The 15,499-nt window shown below is 39.6% G+C and overlaps 2 protein-coding genes across 5 annotated transcripts in view; one reads left to right on the top strand and one right to left on the bottom strand.

Annotated features, from left to right (window-relative positions):
* klhl12 (kelch-like family member 12) overlaps nucleotides 1–15,499 on the bottom strand; it is a 46,947-nt gene that overhangs the window by 11,863 nt on the left and 19,585 nt on the right. The window contains exons 1-2 of one of the 4 annotated variants that reach the window (XM_042492254.2): nucleotides 527–848; nucleotides 316–415 (exon numbers count right to left, since the gene is read on the bottom strand). The exons of 1 other annotated variant lie outside the window; for it this stretch is intronic. In XM_042492254.2, coding sequence (XP_042348188.1) covers nucleotides 316–373 — 58 coding nt within the window. In that variant the 5' untranslated portion in view covers nucleotides 374–415; nucleotides 527–848. Of the gene's footprint in view, nucleotides 1–315; nucleotides 416–526; nucleotides 849–950; nucleotides 1,019–15,499 lie in introns of those variants that run through there. 2 more of the 4 variants (XM_042492256.2, XM_042492255.2) reach the window with 2 other exon arrangements.
* On the top strand, nucleotides 2,570–13,530 carry ptpn1 (protein tyrosine phosphatase non-receptor type 1). Its single transcript, XM_042492259.2, has 10 exons — nucleotides 2,570–2,685; nucleotides 2,816–3,105; nucleotides 4,843–4,933; nucleotides 6,416–6,516; nucleotides 7,418–7,516; nucleotides 7,636–7,773; nucleotides 8,274–8,483; nucleotides 8,601–8,762; nucleotides 8,897–9,057; nucleotides 10,255–13,530. The coding sequence occupies exons 2-10, from the start codon at nucleotides 3,049–3,051 to the stop codon at nucleotides 10,538–10,540; spliced, it is 1,305 nt and encodes a 434-aa protein (XP_042348193.1). The 5' UTR covers nucleotides 2,570–2,685; nucleotides 2,816–3,048; the 3' UTR covers nucleotides 10,541–13,530.

Here is a 15,499-nt window from a genome sequence, read left to right as displayed (position 1 = left end):
AGCCCCATTCAACCCCCCATCAGAAAATCTGACCTCTCTCTATAACTGGCCCATTTGGTGAGATTTGCAGGTGAATAAAGAGGATAATGTTCTAGTTTACACTCAGTTTTGTCACTTATGTGATAGCTCTAGTCAGCAGATAACAATTTTTTTCATGCAAAACATAAATGACTTGCATTGCCTTACAGTTTGGTACATGAATAATTATGCATTTTGTGCTAATAATTGAATATATATTTTGTGAAAAACTGCAAGCAGGACTTTCACTTTTTTTACTGAGTAATTTTGCATTGTGGTTTAGCTAATGCAACTTACCGTTAAAAGATTTGAATACTTTTTCCACCACTGGGAGGCAATAACTATAGCTACACATTAGCAAGCAGCAGCCAACGACAGCTGAGGGCTAACGCCAACGCTACACAACAACCAGGAAAACAAACAGGCATATAAAGTGAGCCGAAGACTGGAGGAGGACAACACATGAAGCGACACACACAGAAGAACTTGTCAAAAATTTGTGTAATACCTGTCGCAGCAGTAAAGCTGATTCAAAACGTCTAGCTAAGTTGCGCTGCTAGCTAACGTTAGTAGCACCAAAGTCCCTTGTCCCAGTTCCTGCTGACAGTCACACTGTCTGGAGAAAAGCCACTCAACTATCGCTAATCCATCGTGACCTCTGTTAGGTCACACTACGAACCGCCTCTTTGAAGACATGTGTGTTTAAAATATGCCAAATAATCTCATATCATCACTGGTGCGAGTTTTAACCAGCGAGAATATTTCGTTGACTGAACTGCAGCAGGTCACAGCGGCACAGACTCCACAGATTGGACGTAAACAACGGAGCTGAAGTTAGCTTCAGATTGGTGTCTTCTGATTCAGAAGTTAAGGGGAGAGTTAAGGGGAGAGTTAAGGGGAGAGTTAAGGGGAATGTAATTTGAAATGCTTACCGACCGATTCTCGGCTTTTTGCACCTCCATGGTCTGACACCCACTTCCAAATTTGTGACACGTGTATTCTGGGAAAATGCAAAAAATAGAGAGGAGATTATACTGTGTTTTTACATCTAGACCACTTCAGATCAAAAACCACTCAGATGGGTCAAACAAGATTATCTCAGAGAGGCTAAATGTTCTGTAAAACACAGTTTAATATTTGTAAAACCTTCATTCTTCTTATGAAAATGCAAAAAAAAGAAAGAAAAGGAGATTACTGGATTTTTTTGTGATGTTTTCCTTTTTTGCATTTTCACAAATACAATAAAGGTTTCACAAACCTGAAATTGTGTTTTAAATAATCTAAAACCTCTTTGACATAATCTAGTCCAGATTTGACCTATTTAAATGACGTGGTTTAAAATAGAGACCTGGGGCCGTATTCAGAAATAGTCTGAGAAAACTCTTGAGAGATCCTAACATAGCCTAAAACGTCCAACAAGGAGTCCTAGATTTGGAGTGATTTAGGAAAGATCTTAGAATAACTCTGAACACGAAGTGACAGACACTGTTTCCTTGGAGAAGTGTGGTTGACTATGTTGGTAGGTATGATAAATTTTTCAGATGTGATTGGTTCTCACAGAAACACCCTTTTGTGAGCCTGCATGATTTGGACATCCAATGGAAATGAAATTAACTACATCAAAACAATAGACTGTGAAGGCACTTTTTGTTTGGTTACACTGCTGCACTTTTGTATATTTTCCAGTTTCCAGTTATCATTGTGTTGTGATTCTGTTATTTCTGATGTTAGGTAAATGCATCTCTAATAAGATTAGTCATAAACATTATCCCTGCATGATGATCTGTAGTGTTTCATTAACTCACTGTCATTCAGTGACCTCTTTGTCTTTTTTCCATTTTCTCCTCTGCTTAAGAAACTCCTCAGCTGCTGGAAGTCCTCTCTACTCCTAACAGTTTTTCGCCTTACAAGCACTCTTACGGACTAAGATGCTTTTTGACTAACTTTTATCTTTGCCAGGTCACTGTCTAAACTTCATGAGGAAATTCTTAGAAAACTTCTTTTTTTTACAGCTTAATTTAACAAAAATATGTCCAAAATGTGCCAGGCAAACGAAAACACAAACATACACCAGAGCACAGATAATTGGCATTTTACACAGAACATAAAAAATCATAATATCAATGCATGAATTGATAAAAATATTTTTAAAAAAAGAAGTAAGTAAACAAAAATAATTCATATTCATATCACATCAATGGGTTTTTCCAAATAAGTGTAATAGTCTAAAAATTGGTTGCTTTTTTGTCATCACTAAGAGCAACTCCTTGTGCTAGGAAACTTTGTGAATAGGTTCCTGGTGTAATCTGATGTAGGCTACATGTTTAAAAAAAAAATAAAAAAGCAGTAAAATCTCCCTTATTTGCATTTTCACAAACAACGCTGAGGCTTTACATAAAACGTCTATGATACTTTCACCGCAGTATGAAATGCAAACAGCCGAGAATCGGTCGGCAAGCATCGCAAATTAAATCCCCTTAACTCTCCCCCTTAACTGCTGAATCGGATTTGGAAGCCACGAATCGAAAGCTAACTTCAGCGTCGTACGTAAACAGACCGTTACGTGAGTGTACGTGCGCGCTCATGGAGCCGAACGCGTCACGTTCCAGACACAAGATGCCTTCCGCGCGTCCTCGCTGCTCTGTCTCTACAGCGGCCGTTGAAAAGGTAAACTGACTATTTCACACAGATTAGGCTACATAATCTGGTCTGATAAACATACTAAAATCCAGATTCACACCCGGAGAACCCGGGGTAGATAATAATCTCTTTAAAAACACATTCCGCTCTTTTTTAGCCCCCGGAGGACGGCGGCTACACCGTGTAGGAGGAGTCACCGGCGTGTTTCCGCTAACCGGAGCAGAGAGGTAACACGGTAATCTATGCCGCCGTGCTGACAATTACAGGATATCGGCGGGACAGTTGTCGGCGATTGCGGGACAGTAGAGTAAAAACGATCGGATCGGCGGGGAGCTGCGGGGGTCAGTATCTGCGGAGGAAGAGGAAGGAGTGGCAGCTGGACTGTCAGCGATGGAAGCCGAGTTTCGGGAAATCGATGAAAACGGGAGTTGGAGCGCCATTTATCAGGTAGGAGCTCTCCGGCGCAGTCAAGGTGGAAATGCACTGATAGTGAAGCTGCTGGTTTTAGGCCAGATCGCAGCTTTAATGCACGATGAGTCTGCAGCGGCGGAGCTACGATCTGCTGCGGTTATCCGCCGGTTTAGTTTGGTCGGATCAATGCGATGATTGATGCGTCTGCCTGAGTCTCCAACAAGCAGCACCTCCTACCAATATACTGTTATATTATTATTTATATTATATACAGATTTTACGTTTAGTGTCACTTTTTGTTTTGACGTAAATATTGCAGCAGCAGTACTACATTGTAAAAAATACTACAATAAGGGACTGTTGTTTATTTCTTAGAGGAAGGGGAAGTGACCTTGTTTTTTTTCTTTAATTTTTATTAAAAGATGAGGAAATTATCGGCCTGGCCGATTATTGAGACTGATATTTTGCATTTTGACGATTATCTGTATCAGTACTTTATTGTAATGATTGCCGATAAAATTAATCAATTAAAAAAAGCAAACAAAGTGTCAGCATGGGAGGAATTTTTTACTTTTTAAAACCTAAGGGAGCCATTTTTATTTATTCATTTAAATTTTCAATTGAGTATAACAAAATTTGCTGGTAACTTGCTGTATATGATGTGAATAGTTCAGTTTTGACTAAACATTTGATAAAGGCATTTAAACAAAGCTTTTTGTTGGCGTTTGTTATATTCCAAATTTTAAATATTGACAGAAAGATTTTTAATTTTTAATGTAAATTCATATTGGTTATTGGTCTCATTAATTACTAATAATGAAAAAAACAGTTTTCAGTCTTGTTGTGCATGCTGGTTAGCTTGTGCAAACGGTTTATTTTTGGCCAAATTTTGAGTAAGATGTAGTATGAAGTGATTTTGATGAAATGTTTCAATTTTGAAGTTAAGATTTTTTGTTTTTCTTCCTTGAAGGAAGCGAATGTCCCATAAAACATCTCCAAGGACCAACAGAAATGTGAAAACTGAACAATTCCCTAATAGTCCCTAAATCCTGCACTCAAAATCTAATTTAAGTAAAAGAACAAACGTGTTTGCATCAAAATGTACTTGTAAAATGTAAATGTACTAATTACCAAAACTTATTCTGCAGAATGGCTGATTCAGAATCAATCGCTGGATTATAATCAGTAATCGATCATGTGAAAGCATCACTAATGTTGCTGCTGGTAAAGGTGGAGCTGATTCCATCTGCTTTATGTACTGCTGTGCAGCTTAATCCACAAATTTTATCATAATATATTAGTTGGCTCATATTTTAATAATCTGAATCTGCAAAGTAGATGCTGTCAACTGTAGCTGAGTAAAAAGCACAATGTTGGCTTCCAAATAAGTGTAAGTAGTAAAATGGAAGTAGTCAAGTAAACCTAATTACCTAAGTACAATACTTGAGTAAATATACTCTGTTATATTCCACCACTGCCTCAGATTAAACTGTTTTTGTTGGTTTTTCCACAGTTTCTTGCAGAATGTTTTCATTAAGAACAGCTCAGTGTGAATCAGCTGTTATTATTACGTTTTCAGACTGAGATATTTTTCTACAGAATCAAATAAAGGGGAGAACAACCCCTCTTTCAAAAGTCTCTGTAAATGTTTAGATTCTGTTTTAAAGCGTGTAAAAGCCACTAAGACACGACCTGCACCATTCATGTTACATCAGACCTTAATGCCATGTAAATGTGATGTTAATGTAATCCCATTTTTGTATTCTGTCACAGGAGATTCGCCAGCAGTCATGTGAACTCCCTTGCAAGGTTGCCAAATTACCTGAAAACAAGAATCGGAATCGTTACAGAGATGTCAGCCCGTGTGAGTTGCTCTGTAATCGGTTATTGATGTTCAAACATCAGCTTGAGATGACTTATTCTTTAAAGCTGCTGCGGCATCATGAGTTGAATGTTATACAAGCACGTCTGCTCACTGCTGTTTGACCTCAGTCATTAGAAATAACACAATGTCAGTATTACACAATGGGCAGAGCGCTGCATCGCCGTGGGCGCACGTATGAAAGGATGTGATTTCACATTAAATAACTTTTGCTCTTTTGTTGAGGAACAGCAAATGTACTCGTGTTAATGTTGTCTGTATGGTGAAAGCACATGTTGCAGCTGCAGGAGGCTGGAAAAAAAACCATTTATAGACATTTAACAACATCAGGGTGAACTCGACAGCTAATTTGCACCTGTTTTTCCGACACGACAAACGATGAAAAAACGTACAGAGTAAAGTTGAAATGGAAACAAGAGAGAAAAGAAACTGTAGGAAATGGATCAAACCATTTTGTCTTAGTTATCTTAAACCAAACTATCTGACACACTTTAGACACATCACAGTTGATCTATAAATACATGAAATCATCATGATTCATATCTCGGTAGACTGTCTTCACATGTGAAGTTTGACTTAAAAAAAAGAAATATTTTGAACTTACTAATCAAACATTTTACTCTATAAACCACCTGGATGGACAGCAGTTTTCTTGTGCTGCGTTCAGATGCATTTAAACCTGTGAACCCTGGGAAAACGGGTTTGACTTCTTTCAAAAACATGGCAAAAAACATAATGAGCAACTTGGAAGAAATGTCCTGCAAAATGCAAAAAAATGAGTGAAACATGACCAAAAAAAAGCTTCAAATTATTTTAAATATATACATTTAAAATTATGTTACAGAATATAGTGGATTAGACCATTTCTTGTTAAGTTTCTTGTGGCCTTTGAAAGAAATCAAGCCCACTTTTTTGTTTACAAAGGGTTAAAGCCCATTGTAAACATTGTCTTAGAAAGGCAACATATCAGTACATTTATTTGTTTTTATATATGTTCATCATCCTCGCAAACACACTGCTTGAAAAGTGTCTTTTCGATCAAGAACAACTAATAAGTGTAGAAAAGTGTTTTTGTATAAATTATTATTTTCTTTTCCTGTAATGTCACAATCGAACAGCTGAACTATGTGGTTTCCTCTTTTTCACACTGAATAAGTTATGCAAATAGTGCAGTTACTGTATATGTGTCATCAAGCATGTGAAAATGTGACAAACAGTAACCTGAAACTTGCTCATGCTGTTTACTTTTTAACGGACACGTTCCTTCAGTGGATGCATCAAGAAGAGTTGATCTATTTCAGTATTAAAAGGCTACCAGCTGTGTTATCTTTGAAGACAGACTGGTCGTATGTTCCCAGCAGCTGTGTCGCTCATGAGAAGTACATTTTTAGTCCCCTGAGGGTTGTGACATGTTAAAAACACTCAGGCATATTTTCACGATTCTTCTTTTCTTCTTCTCCTCAGTTGACCACAGCAGAATATGTCTGCAGCAGGGTACGAATGACTACATTAACGCCAGCCTCATAACAGCAGAAGAGGCTCAGAGGAACTATATCCTCACTCAGGTAAACAAGATTCAGTACACTCCTCTGACAGTAATGATCCTCCCTCACACAGATTCAAACCTGTTATTTATGCGCTATTGCATAATATTTATACTTGGGAACTATTATTATGAATTAGCAAGGAAGTTGGTCGGGGTGAGGTGCTATGCTGTGACTTCACGATGAAGTTTGAGTTTTTTTTCTAAAAAATAAATGCATATATAAACAGATAAATAGACAGATTTAATACTACTACTGCTAACACTTTTTATACACGGGATGCAGCTCAAAGTGCTTCACAATAAAAATGCAACACAAAAGCAAAAAAGACAACAACCACTCAACATTACCACTCAGTCCACATTTTTATCAAACCAGAACAAGTCAAGATTTTTGTTCTGCATTCTTACAAAGATGCACGCATGATAGCACACACAGTTTCAGCGTGCACTCAAGGGCTAAGATAGCCACAGAGCTTGCACAAGCATGCACTGCAATGTCCTGCAAAACCATGTCCATCTGGGTAAAATGCGTCTTTAGGGAGCCCTCTACTGTGTGTATCCTGAGAGGGGGAAAGGGTGGATAACAAAGTCCACAAATCACTCGCTGTTGCTCATGAAGCTTGTTGTTTCTGTCAGTGACTCAGAATAGTGTATGAACATTTTTTGAATCAGCTATTCTGGTGTCTCATCTGGATTTTGGCAGCTTGACAGTAAGAGTAGTGAGATCCCCACGGGAGCTGCCAGTACAGCTGAAGTTTAGATTTTACTGTTGAGCCAGAAGATTCAGCACATCCGTTTCTTCTAAAGTCGTCTTTTTTCACAATATCAGATGCTTCACAGAGATCTCTAAATAGATGCACTGTTCTTATTTAGTTATACTAAGAATAAAATCCTCTCTAACAAGACGCTTTCTTTTTCAGGGACCCCTTCCACATACATGCGGACACTTTTGGGAGATGGTGTGGGAGCAGAGGACCCGCGGTGTAGTGATGCTGAACCGAGTCATAGAGAAAGGATCTGTAAGCACTGGCTCCTTTCCTCGCAGTGTAACGTCTCAATGTGTGACAGTGTCAGTAACCTCACTTTTTTCGCTTTTCTCTTTGTGTTGTGTTTAATGTGCACCTTTGTTTGGTTTTAGGTTAAATGTGCCCAATATTGGCCACATAGAGAAGAGAGAGATGTCATCTTTGAAGATACCAATTTCAAGCTCACCTTTGTCTCAGAAGACATCAAGTCTTACTACACAGTCCGTCAGCTGGAGTTGGAGAATCTGTCTGTACGTTTCTTTTCCTCTGGAGATCGTTTTTTTCTTTGGATTTAAACTAGAGCTTTAATTCTCCGTCCGGGCCTAGCTGGGCTGGAATTTCTCACTGTTCCCTCACACTTTAATCGGGTCAGGTTCTTGCCAAATTAACGTATATTTATTTGATTTTTTTATAAATGAAACTGATGCAAACTGTCTCATGTTCAAATGGCACTTTGGCAGGAGTTTTAATGGACTGAATCGAGAGGTAAAGAGAGAAACAGGATGGAGAGCGAGAGGGGAGACCCGGGGGAAGAGAGGGAGAGCGCAGATGAGAAAGAGTAAGGGGAGCTGCAAGGCGAACTGGTTGGCAGTTTCTGCTTTTTCCTCCCCAGCAGTGGAAGAGACTGGACCCAATATAAGCTCTAATTTAAACGTTGACATGGTTTCAGATTAGGATTGAAGTTATTTCTAAATCCTGGTCTCTTCTGAGGTCTTTTAATAGTCTTTGCATGTCTGATCTTCTTCTACAGACACATGAGACTCGTGAGATTCTACATTTTCACTACACCACCTGGCCTGACTTTGGGGTACCAGAGTCCCCCGCCTCTTTCCTTAACTTCCTGTTCAAAGTGCGGGAGTCGGGCTGCCTGAATTCGGACCAGGGACCGGTGGTGGTGCATTGCAGTGCCGGCATCGGACGCTCTGGGACCTTTTGTCTTGTGGACACCTGCCTCTTATTGGTTTGTACCGAGCTCTGCTGTTCAGTAATCATGACGTTAACTGTCCGTCTACAGTTATATTTAGAAGTTTAAGATTCAAGACGCTTACATACTGAATGTTTTTGCTTGATTATGCAGATGTCGATCCGTAAGGACCCGTCTTCAGTGCGCATTCGTGACGTGCTGCTTGAGATGCGACGCTACCGAATGGGCTTGATTCAGACAGCAGATCAACTCCGTTTCTCCTACCTTGCTGTCATTGAAGGTGCCAAGTACATTAAAGGAGATACATCTCTGCAGGCAAGTCATTTCACGCAATTCATTTCAGATTTGGCTCCGTGTGCTGTAAGACCTGTTGCAAAACTCACAGTTTGTTTTTATTTAAAATGTAGTTATTTTGCAAATACTCACGGGGAATTTTCTGTTTTCTAAAGGAGTCGTGGAAAGAGCTCTCAAACGAGGAGGATGATCCCCCAGAGTTCACTCCTCCGCCTCCTCGTCCTCCTCCCAGAGACCCTCACAATGGCAGAGTTCAGCCATCCTTTTTTCCCGAAAATGATGAGATCATCCAACAAATGGAGACCCGCAGTCTGGGGTAATCACCCAAGTAATTTGTTTGAAAGATCTGGTTTCAGCTTGTTTATTATAATTACTTGAAAATATTTAAAAAGGAAAATGATTTGGCTGCACCGGCTATTTGTAAAACAGCTTGATGAAGAATACCAGGCATTAGTTTTATTTCTATGTGCACGAAGGGAGAAAACATTTGATAATACTCACCCTCCTGGTTTCATTTGGTCAGTTAGTCTAATGTTTGCATAAATGTTTTTTAATTGATTTGTCAGTTAAAACGATTTAAATAGTATCTTTTCAAGTGTTGGGGTGGACGTGTCGACCATATTCTATATTATCTTTTCTGAATGTCTTTTATTAGCACGCTAAGCTCTGTCAGTTAGCTACACTGCTCTTATACTTGACACTTACTGGGCGTAAATTTTAATAACAATTAATCTCTACAAACGATGTAGTTTTTATGGTTTAACCAGTTTTAATATAGTTTTAAATTATATAAACTATGATGAGGCTATGTTTGAACTCTGAGGAGCTGGTGCAACCGGCTCCAGGACTGTTGGTCAAGGAAAAATCCAACCAATATGTCCATCTAATAAAATAAAATAAAATCAGTGTTTCCAGCAGAGTTAGATTCTCTTTGTGGCGGTAACTGAGCGGTTGGGGGGTTCGCCAAATCAGCAAACTCTCTGCTGTAGTGGTCGCACTCAGCGCTGAATGTGGGGTGCTTGGTTCTCATGGGAATGCAGTACGTTTCATCCTGTGTAGGTTGAAAAACTATAGATAAAGGTCATTGTGGACGTGCATCCAATCTGTCGCAATACACTAAATGAAAACTGCTAAGAAAGAGTTCTGTGTCCAAACAAACGGTCAAATTTCGCTTTCACTGAGCCGGGTGCTTTGCTGTTCCAGTTGTGCCCGGAGTACGATCAGCTGCTTCCAGAGTGCGGTGCTCTGAATGACCCGACGGTATTCTAACAGTAGTCTGAATAATCAAACGTCCAGAGTGTGCTTTGGTGCTCAGAGGGACTTTTTACGGGCGCACCAAATGTATTTAAGACAGACAGATAGAGAGCGAGCTGGGTGCACAACTCCATAAATAGAAACTCAATATGTGGCAGAAAAAGTTGATGTGGCAGGTCCCCACAAATAAATGAATATGTCAAAAACCCTGTAAGCCAAATTGCTTGGGGGCATTAAAACTATCCTTTACTCCTCTCAGGTCCTCACAAGAGTCTGAGCTGCGTAGAAGGAACATTGCTGCCCCCCAGCTTCCTGCTGAAGGTGCTGAGCTGCTCGATGGCCACATGGGAATCGGAGATCATTCCTCCAAAGCTCCGCCCGTATCCCAGCAGCAGCAGGAGACGGGGGAGGTGCCAGAGCCGACGCAGCAGCCAAATGAAAGCTCTCCTGTGCCGGGGACTTGGTCCCCTCTACTAACCAACGTGTGCCTGTGCACGGCCCTGGCTCTCAGTGCTTACGTCTGTTATCGAGCCTGTTTCCACTGATGTCTATCCTTCCTCCTCCTTTTTGTTCCTCTGTCTCTCCACTGACGTTGCAAAGTGGACAAGGCTGCCCAAACAGCCTGCTTTGACTCTGAGTTTACTCTGCGAGTGAGTGGATTATTTGGACTTCAGCAGATTCAGGTTCACTCGTTTATTTTACAAATGCAGTGCAAAGAAGTTTTGGGAATAACAGGCTGCCAGTCTTCATAACTCACCCAAATGTTCTTTGAATAATTCATCATGGATGCTCAGGGCCTCAGTTTTTCAGGTGTCACATCGCAAATGCGTGTCCCGGCCTAAACACAGACTCCACAGACGACACGTCTGTCGAGGAAAAGGGTTTTGTTTTAGCTCCCTTGTTCTGTGAACCAGGCTGAACACCCTGTCAGCTCATTTTACACGTGTCTCCTCTCTTATTTACCAAATGACACTCGTATGTGTTCTTCCATTTCATCCTTTATGAAGGTGTTAGGATTTTCTCTTTCTTTTGGTTTCACAAACGGTCAGAAATCAGAGCCAGATTTTTGACTTGTTTGAAAACATGCCGATAAGGGAGACACTTTTATATAACGTAATGGGTCAATATTAAACCCAATAGTAAAGTGAAGTATGTAAGAGGGAAACAACCCCATGCCCACTAGATAAGAGATGCATGCTGGGATGGGCATTGAATTATCTGTCCTCACTGGTGGCCTGTGTAGGGCTGCAGGAGGCACGCTAGTTGAGTACATACAGTATGTGTGTGTGTGTTAGTGTGTATTTACACGAGTGGTAGTTAGTGGAGTTTTCTACTGATGCTCGAGTTAAATCTACTCAGTGAGAAATTATTAATATAACATTTACAGAACAATGTGAGCTGTAGACTGAGTTGCCGTCTGGTGACTGATTCCCTCTGCGTTCTCTCTCCCCGGTGGCTCTGCGGGGGCTAAGTGAGGTTCCCCGACGTGGGATCAATGAAGTTTATGTTATCGTCACAGTGACACAGAAATGTCTTTGGAAACAAAATGGTGCAGAGACAGGGTGGCATGTCTCATTCTCCATTCACCTGGCATTCTCAAATTTACTTTTGTGTTTGCTTTAAAGGGATAGTGTAGATTTCTTTTTTAAGTGGGGTTGTGTGAGGTACGTACCCATGCACAGTTTATTACATACAGTAGATGTCTGTTGACACGCCCCCAGTTTGGAGAAGCAGGCAGGAGTCCGACAGGGAAGCCAAGCAAGATACTGCTGTGGAGGGGTCTGCAACAAAATGTATTTTAGCCACCTAAAAAAAAATCATTATCAGTTTAATCCTTGATTGGACATTAGTTTTCTTGTGCTGTGTCCAGATGCCTTTTATCTTCAAGTATTTAAACCTCTAAACTCTGAGCAAATTGTTTTGATTTCTTTCAAAAACATGGAAAAAAGGCAACGAGCAACTTGACAAGAATTGGAAATTGGAATTTTTAAAAAACTACATTCACAATTATTAATTAATAAATATATTATAGATAAATAATATATTTATTGTAAGCACCGTTTTCAGATAATTTCCATGTTTGTTCTTTATTCTTTTTTGATGCTAATTTTTGAGTCATTCATTCACATAAATAGCTCATTGCCTTCTTCCCATTTTTGAAGAAATCAAGCCAATTTGCTCAGGTTTCAAAGGGTTAAATGCACACTCTATTTAGAATATTTTCACTGCTTTACCTTAATGTCAGACAGTGATTTCTAATGGGAAAATGAAGTTGTTATTTTATTCTCTTCACAGCCAGACCATTGATAAAAACAGTGATTTAACATCGCTGAAGAGAGGAGCTGCTGGTCTACTGCTGCCTAGATCCGTTAGTTAGTTTGTGTTATTGTGTGACTTTTGTATTTAAAGGGTTAGTTCGTAATCACAGAAGTCACACAATAACACAAACTAACTGACTGAGGCAACAGTAGACCAGCAGCTGCTGTGTTCAGTGTGCTGCAATGACTGCTTTTGTCATTGGAGTCTGGCAGCTTTGACAAGAGCATAGATGGAAACTGAAGCTGCTAACGGTTTTCCAATCAGGAGAGGCTGCCTGACAGAAGGTAAAGCGGTGACACTATCTCAGTCTAGCAAACACATAAACTGATACTGATTTTTGTAGGTGGCTAGAGCACATTTTGTTGCAGACACCCATCCACAGCCATACACTGCTTAGTTTCTGTGTCGGACTCCAGCCTGCTTCTCCAAAGTGGGGGCGTGCTGACATCTACTGTATGCAAAACACTCTTTGTGAACAGTTACCCTGCACAACCCACTTAAAAAATCCAAACTGTCCCTTTAACGTTTTTAGGGAACATCTTTTTAGCCAATGGATGTGCTTTTCATGCTGAGAGAATGTGTGACATAACGTGAATTTACACACACCTGAATGCCAGCTTACTGAGACATAAAGTAGCTAACGCCCAACTCTCTTCGCCAGCAATACAAATACTTAACGTGTCACCCTTTATCAAACTCTTGAGTTTCAAACAGGGAAACAGGGATTTTGAACAAACCAAATATCAAACACCAGCACAGGGATGAAAACAATACACTGTAGTGATGATCCGTTGTATCATGGCGTGGCCCTGAGCTGGCAATATTGTTTTGTATGATTATTTGTTAGTTTTAGCATGCTGCATTTGTGAATCAACAGGTTTGTCCTAAGAAGAGATTAGCGGAGCTGCTAGCATTCAATTTACCTTTGTGACTCGACAAAGTTCAGTACTTGAGTCTGACAGCTGTACTTTTCTTTAGAATGTATAAACGTCCTCCGCAGGGACGCACCCTTATTAGAAATATATATTTTTTTCAAATCAGGTTTCAGTGTGCTGAGTTTTTTTTTGTTCTGCTTTAGCAAGGGATTAAATCTCAGCACCTGTGCAGCCATTGCACCAGGTTTTCCTGTTTTTCTATACTTATGCTGAGCTCAAAAACATGTATTTTTTTATTTACATTTGTTGTTTTCCTTTTTAAATAAAAAAAGTATACTGTTGATTCGGTCTGGTTTTTAGAACAGATTTATGTCTATAACCTCAATAAATCCCCTAGAATAAAGACTGGTGATAAAAGGTCACACATGACTAGGGTTGGGTATCGATAGTCAATACCTTAAAGGTATCAGCTGAAATAACCCAAGAAGTCTCAAAACTTCTCCAGTCCGATGATGCCTGCATTTAATCCTTTTTGTACTAAGATCTAGAGAAAAAAACGGGACTGATATGGTATGGTTTTATGTTTTTTCTCGCGGCCAATTACTGAAAGCATTATTTGATTTAATTCAATATGGGATTGGTCCGGTACCACATCAGCTACAACCCAGAAGGTTTTTTTTTTTACACGCGACCCAGCCCTACACATCACTGCGTTTTTATCTCGTTAAGTCAGTCGTATGTATAAAAAATGCTGATGAAACACTGAAAGCTAATTTTAAGAAAACACTTGTAACACTTTTCATAACTGTAATTAAACAGGGAAGCTGCTCAGTCCCGCTTAAAACGGTACTACAGTTTGCCATCACAAGTTGCCTCTAAGAAGAGATAGATACATATCTAATGAAACTTAATCATATTCAAAAACTGACTAAAAAACCTAAACTACATTTTGTATTATTTAAATCTTAACTGTTGCAGCTACCATTGAATAATGTATAGAGGGAGAGCAAGGCAAGCAAATATTTATATTTCAAAAACCAGAGACAATTCAAAATGCTTTGCATTATTTAGAAAAAGAGAAATTAAGTAATTATTGGACATTAAATAATATACCATAAGAACAGTTGATGAACTGCCCCAAATTCATTAGTATAAATAAAAGTGCAGAGGCTAAATCTACGAGAGGCTGTAACGACATATTCGTTTTTTAAAGATATTTTTAGGTGCTTGTATGCCTTTAACTGATAGGAAAGCTTAAGCATGAAAGTGGGAAAAACAAAGAGGGGGGGGCGACAGGCAGCAAAGGGCCGAGGCCGGAATCAAACCCGCGGCTGCTGTGGCGAGGACACAACCTCTGTACGTGGGGCTCCTGCTCTATTCACTGAGCACCGGGCGCTCCAACATATTCACATTTGAAAGCTCAGAAATATTGGTACCGTGTTCTGATGAAGCACCTTTTATATGTTGGCTTCCTTGATTTTTCATAAAAATGTGCTGTTTTAAAGGTCAGTTATAAACCATTTATTAGAACAAGTCTGGAAAACCAGAATGTGAAAAATCCCTCTGGTAAGTGTTTATCCTCATCATTGTTAATCATGCAGTCATAAATGTCAGTTATTCATTCATACTTTCTTAAGAGGTCCTCAGTCTCTTAACAAGTCCTCATGTCTGCGGTTATTATTTGGCAGTATCACACTCACACTCCTGCCTACGACCAAGTCACAGACTGTTTATACTCATCAGCACTCCCTCGAGTGTGATACTGCTTTTATATAACGGTTCCACAGAAAGCTTTATGAGGTAACAACAGCAACAAGCGGCAACTGCTTATGATTATGTTTATGTAATTGTTTATGTGGCAAACACAAATAGTACCACAACTGGATCACGGAAACTGTAAAAGGAGGAAGCTGTGCTAACTTCTAATATTGGCTAACATTTGATGACTAATGTTAGTGTGAATGTAAATCACTGAGGCCAATTGCAAGCCATCGTAGCATAGGGTCAAGTCCTACATTGGCAGTTGTTTCCTTTTTTTGACAAGACCACATCATTGAGTCCAGCCAGAATAATAATCAGAGCCATTAATAAAATGATCTGTTTATAAGTGCAGTCTGGTCAGCGATAACAGGACGAACTTTCCTTATTTGGTCATGTATCCTGATATAATGTTGGCTATTGTGGACAAAATGGGTTTGAGACAGATCTGTGATGTCTCTGGGGACCAATAACAAGTGAAACAAATGTGCACATTAAGATAAAAAAAAACAAAAAACGTCTGTCAACATCACATAATGTACATTTTTTTCT

Source organism: Plectropomus leopardus, chromosome 9, assembly GCF_026936395.1.
Source record: "Plectropomus leopardus strain MGB_pleo_1.0 chromosome 9, ASM2693639v1, whole genome shotgun sequence".
NCBI lineage: Eukaryota > Metazoa > Chordata > Actinopteri > Perciformes > Serranidae > Plectropomus > Plectropomus leopardus.
Note: the sequence above shows the minus strand (reverse complement) of the source record. Positions and strands in the feature narration are given on the sequence as shown.

What these genes read in the sequence shown, in the direction of transcription:
- ptpn1 (XM_042492259.2), top strand. Translation starts at nt 3,049, where the DNA reads ATGGAAGCCGAGTTTCGGGAAATCGATGAAAACGGGAGTTGGAGCGCC. An exon ending in GTTGGAGCGCCATTTATCAG is followed by an intron (nt 3,106 to 4,842) that starts GTAGGAGCTCTC and finishes ATTCTGTCACAG; the next exon opens with GAGATTCGCCAGCAGTCATG. An exon ending in TGGACACCTGCCTCTTATTG is followed by an intron (nt 8,484 to 8,600) that starts GTTTGTACCGAG and finishes TTGATTATGCAG; the next exon opens with ATGTCGATCCGTAAGGACCC.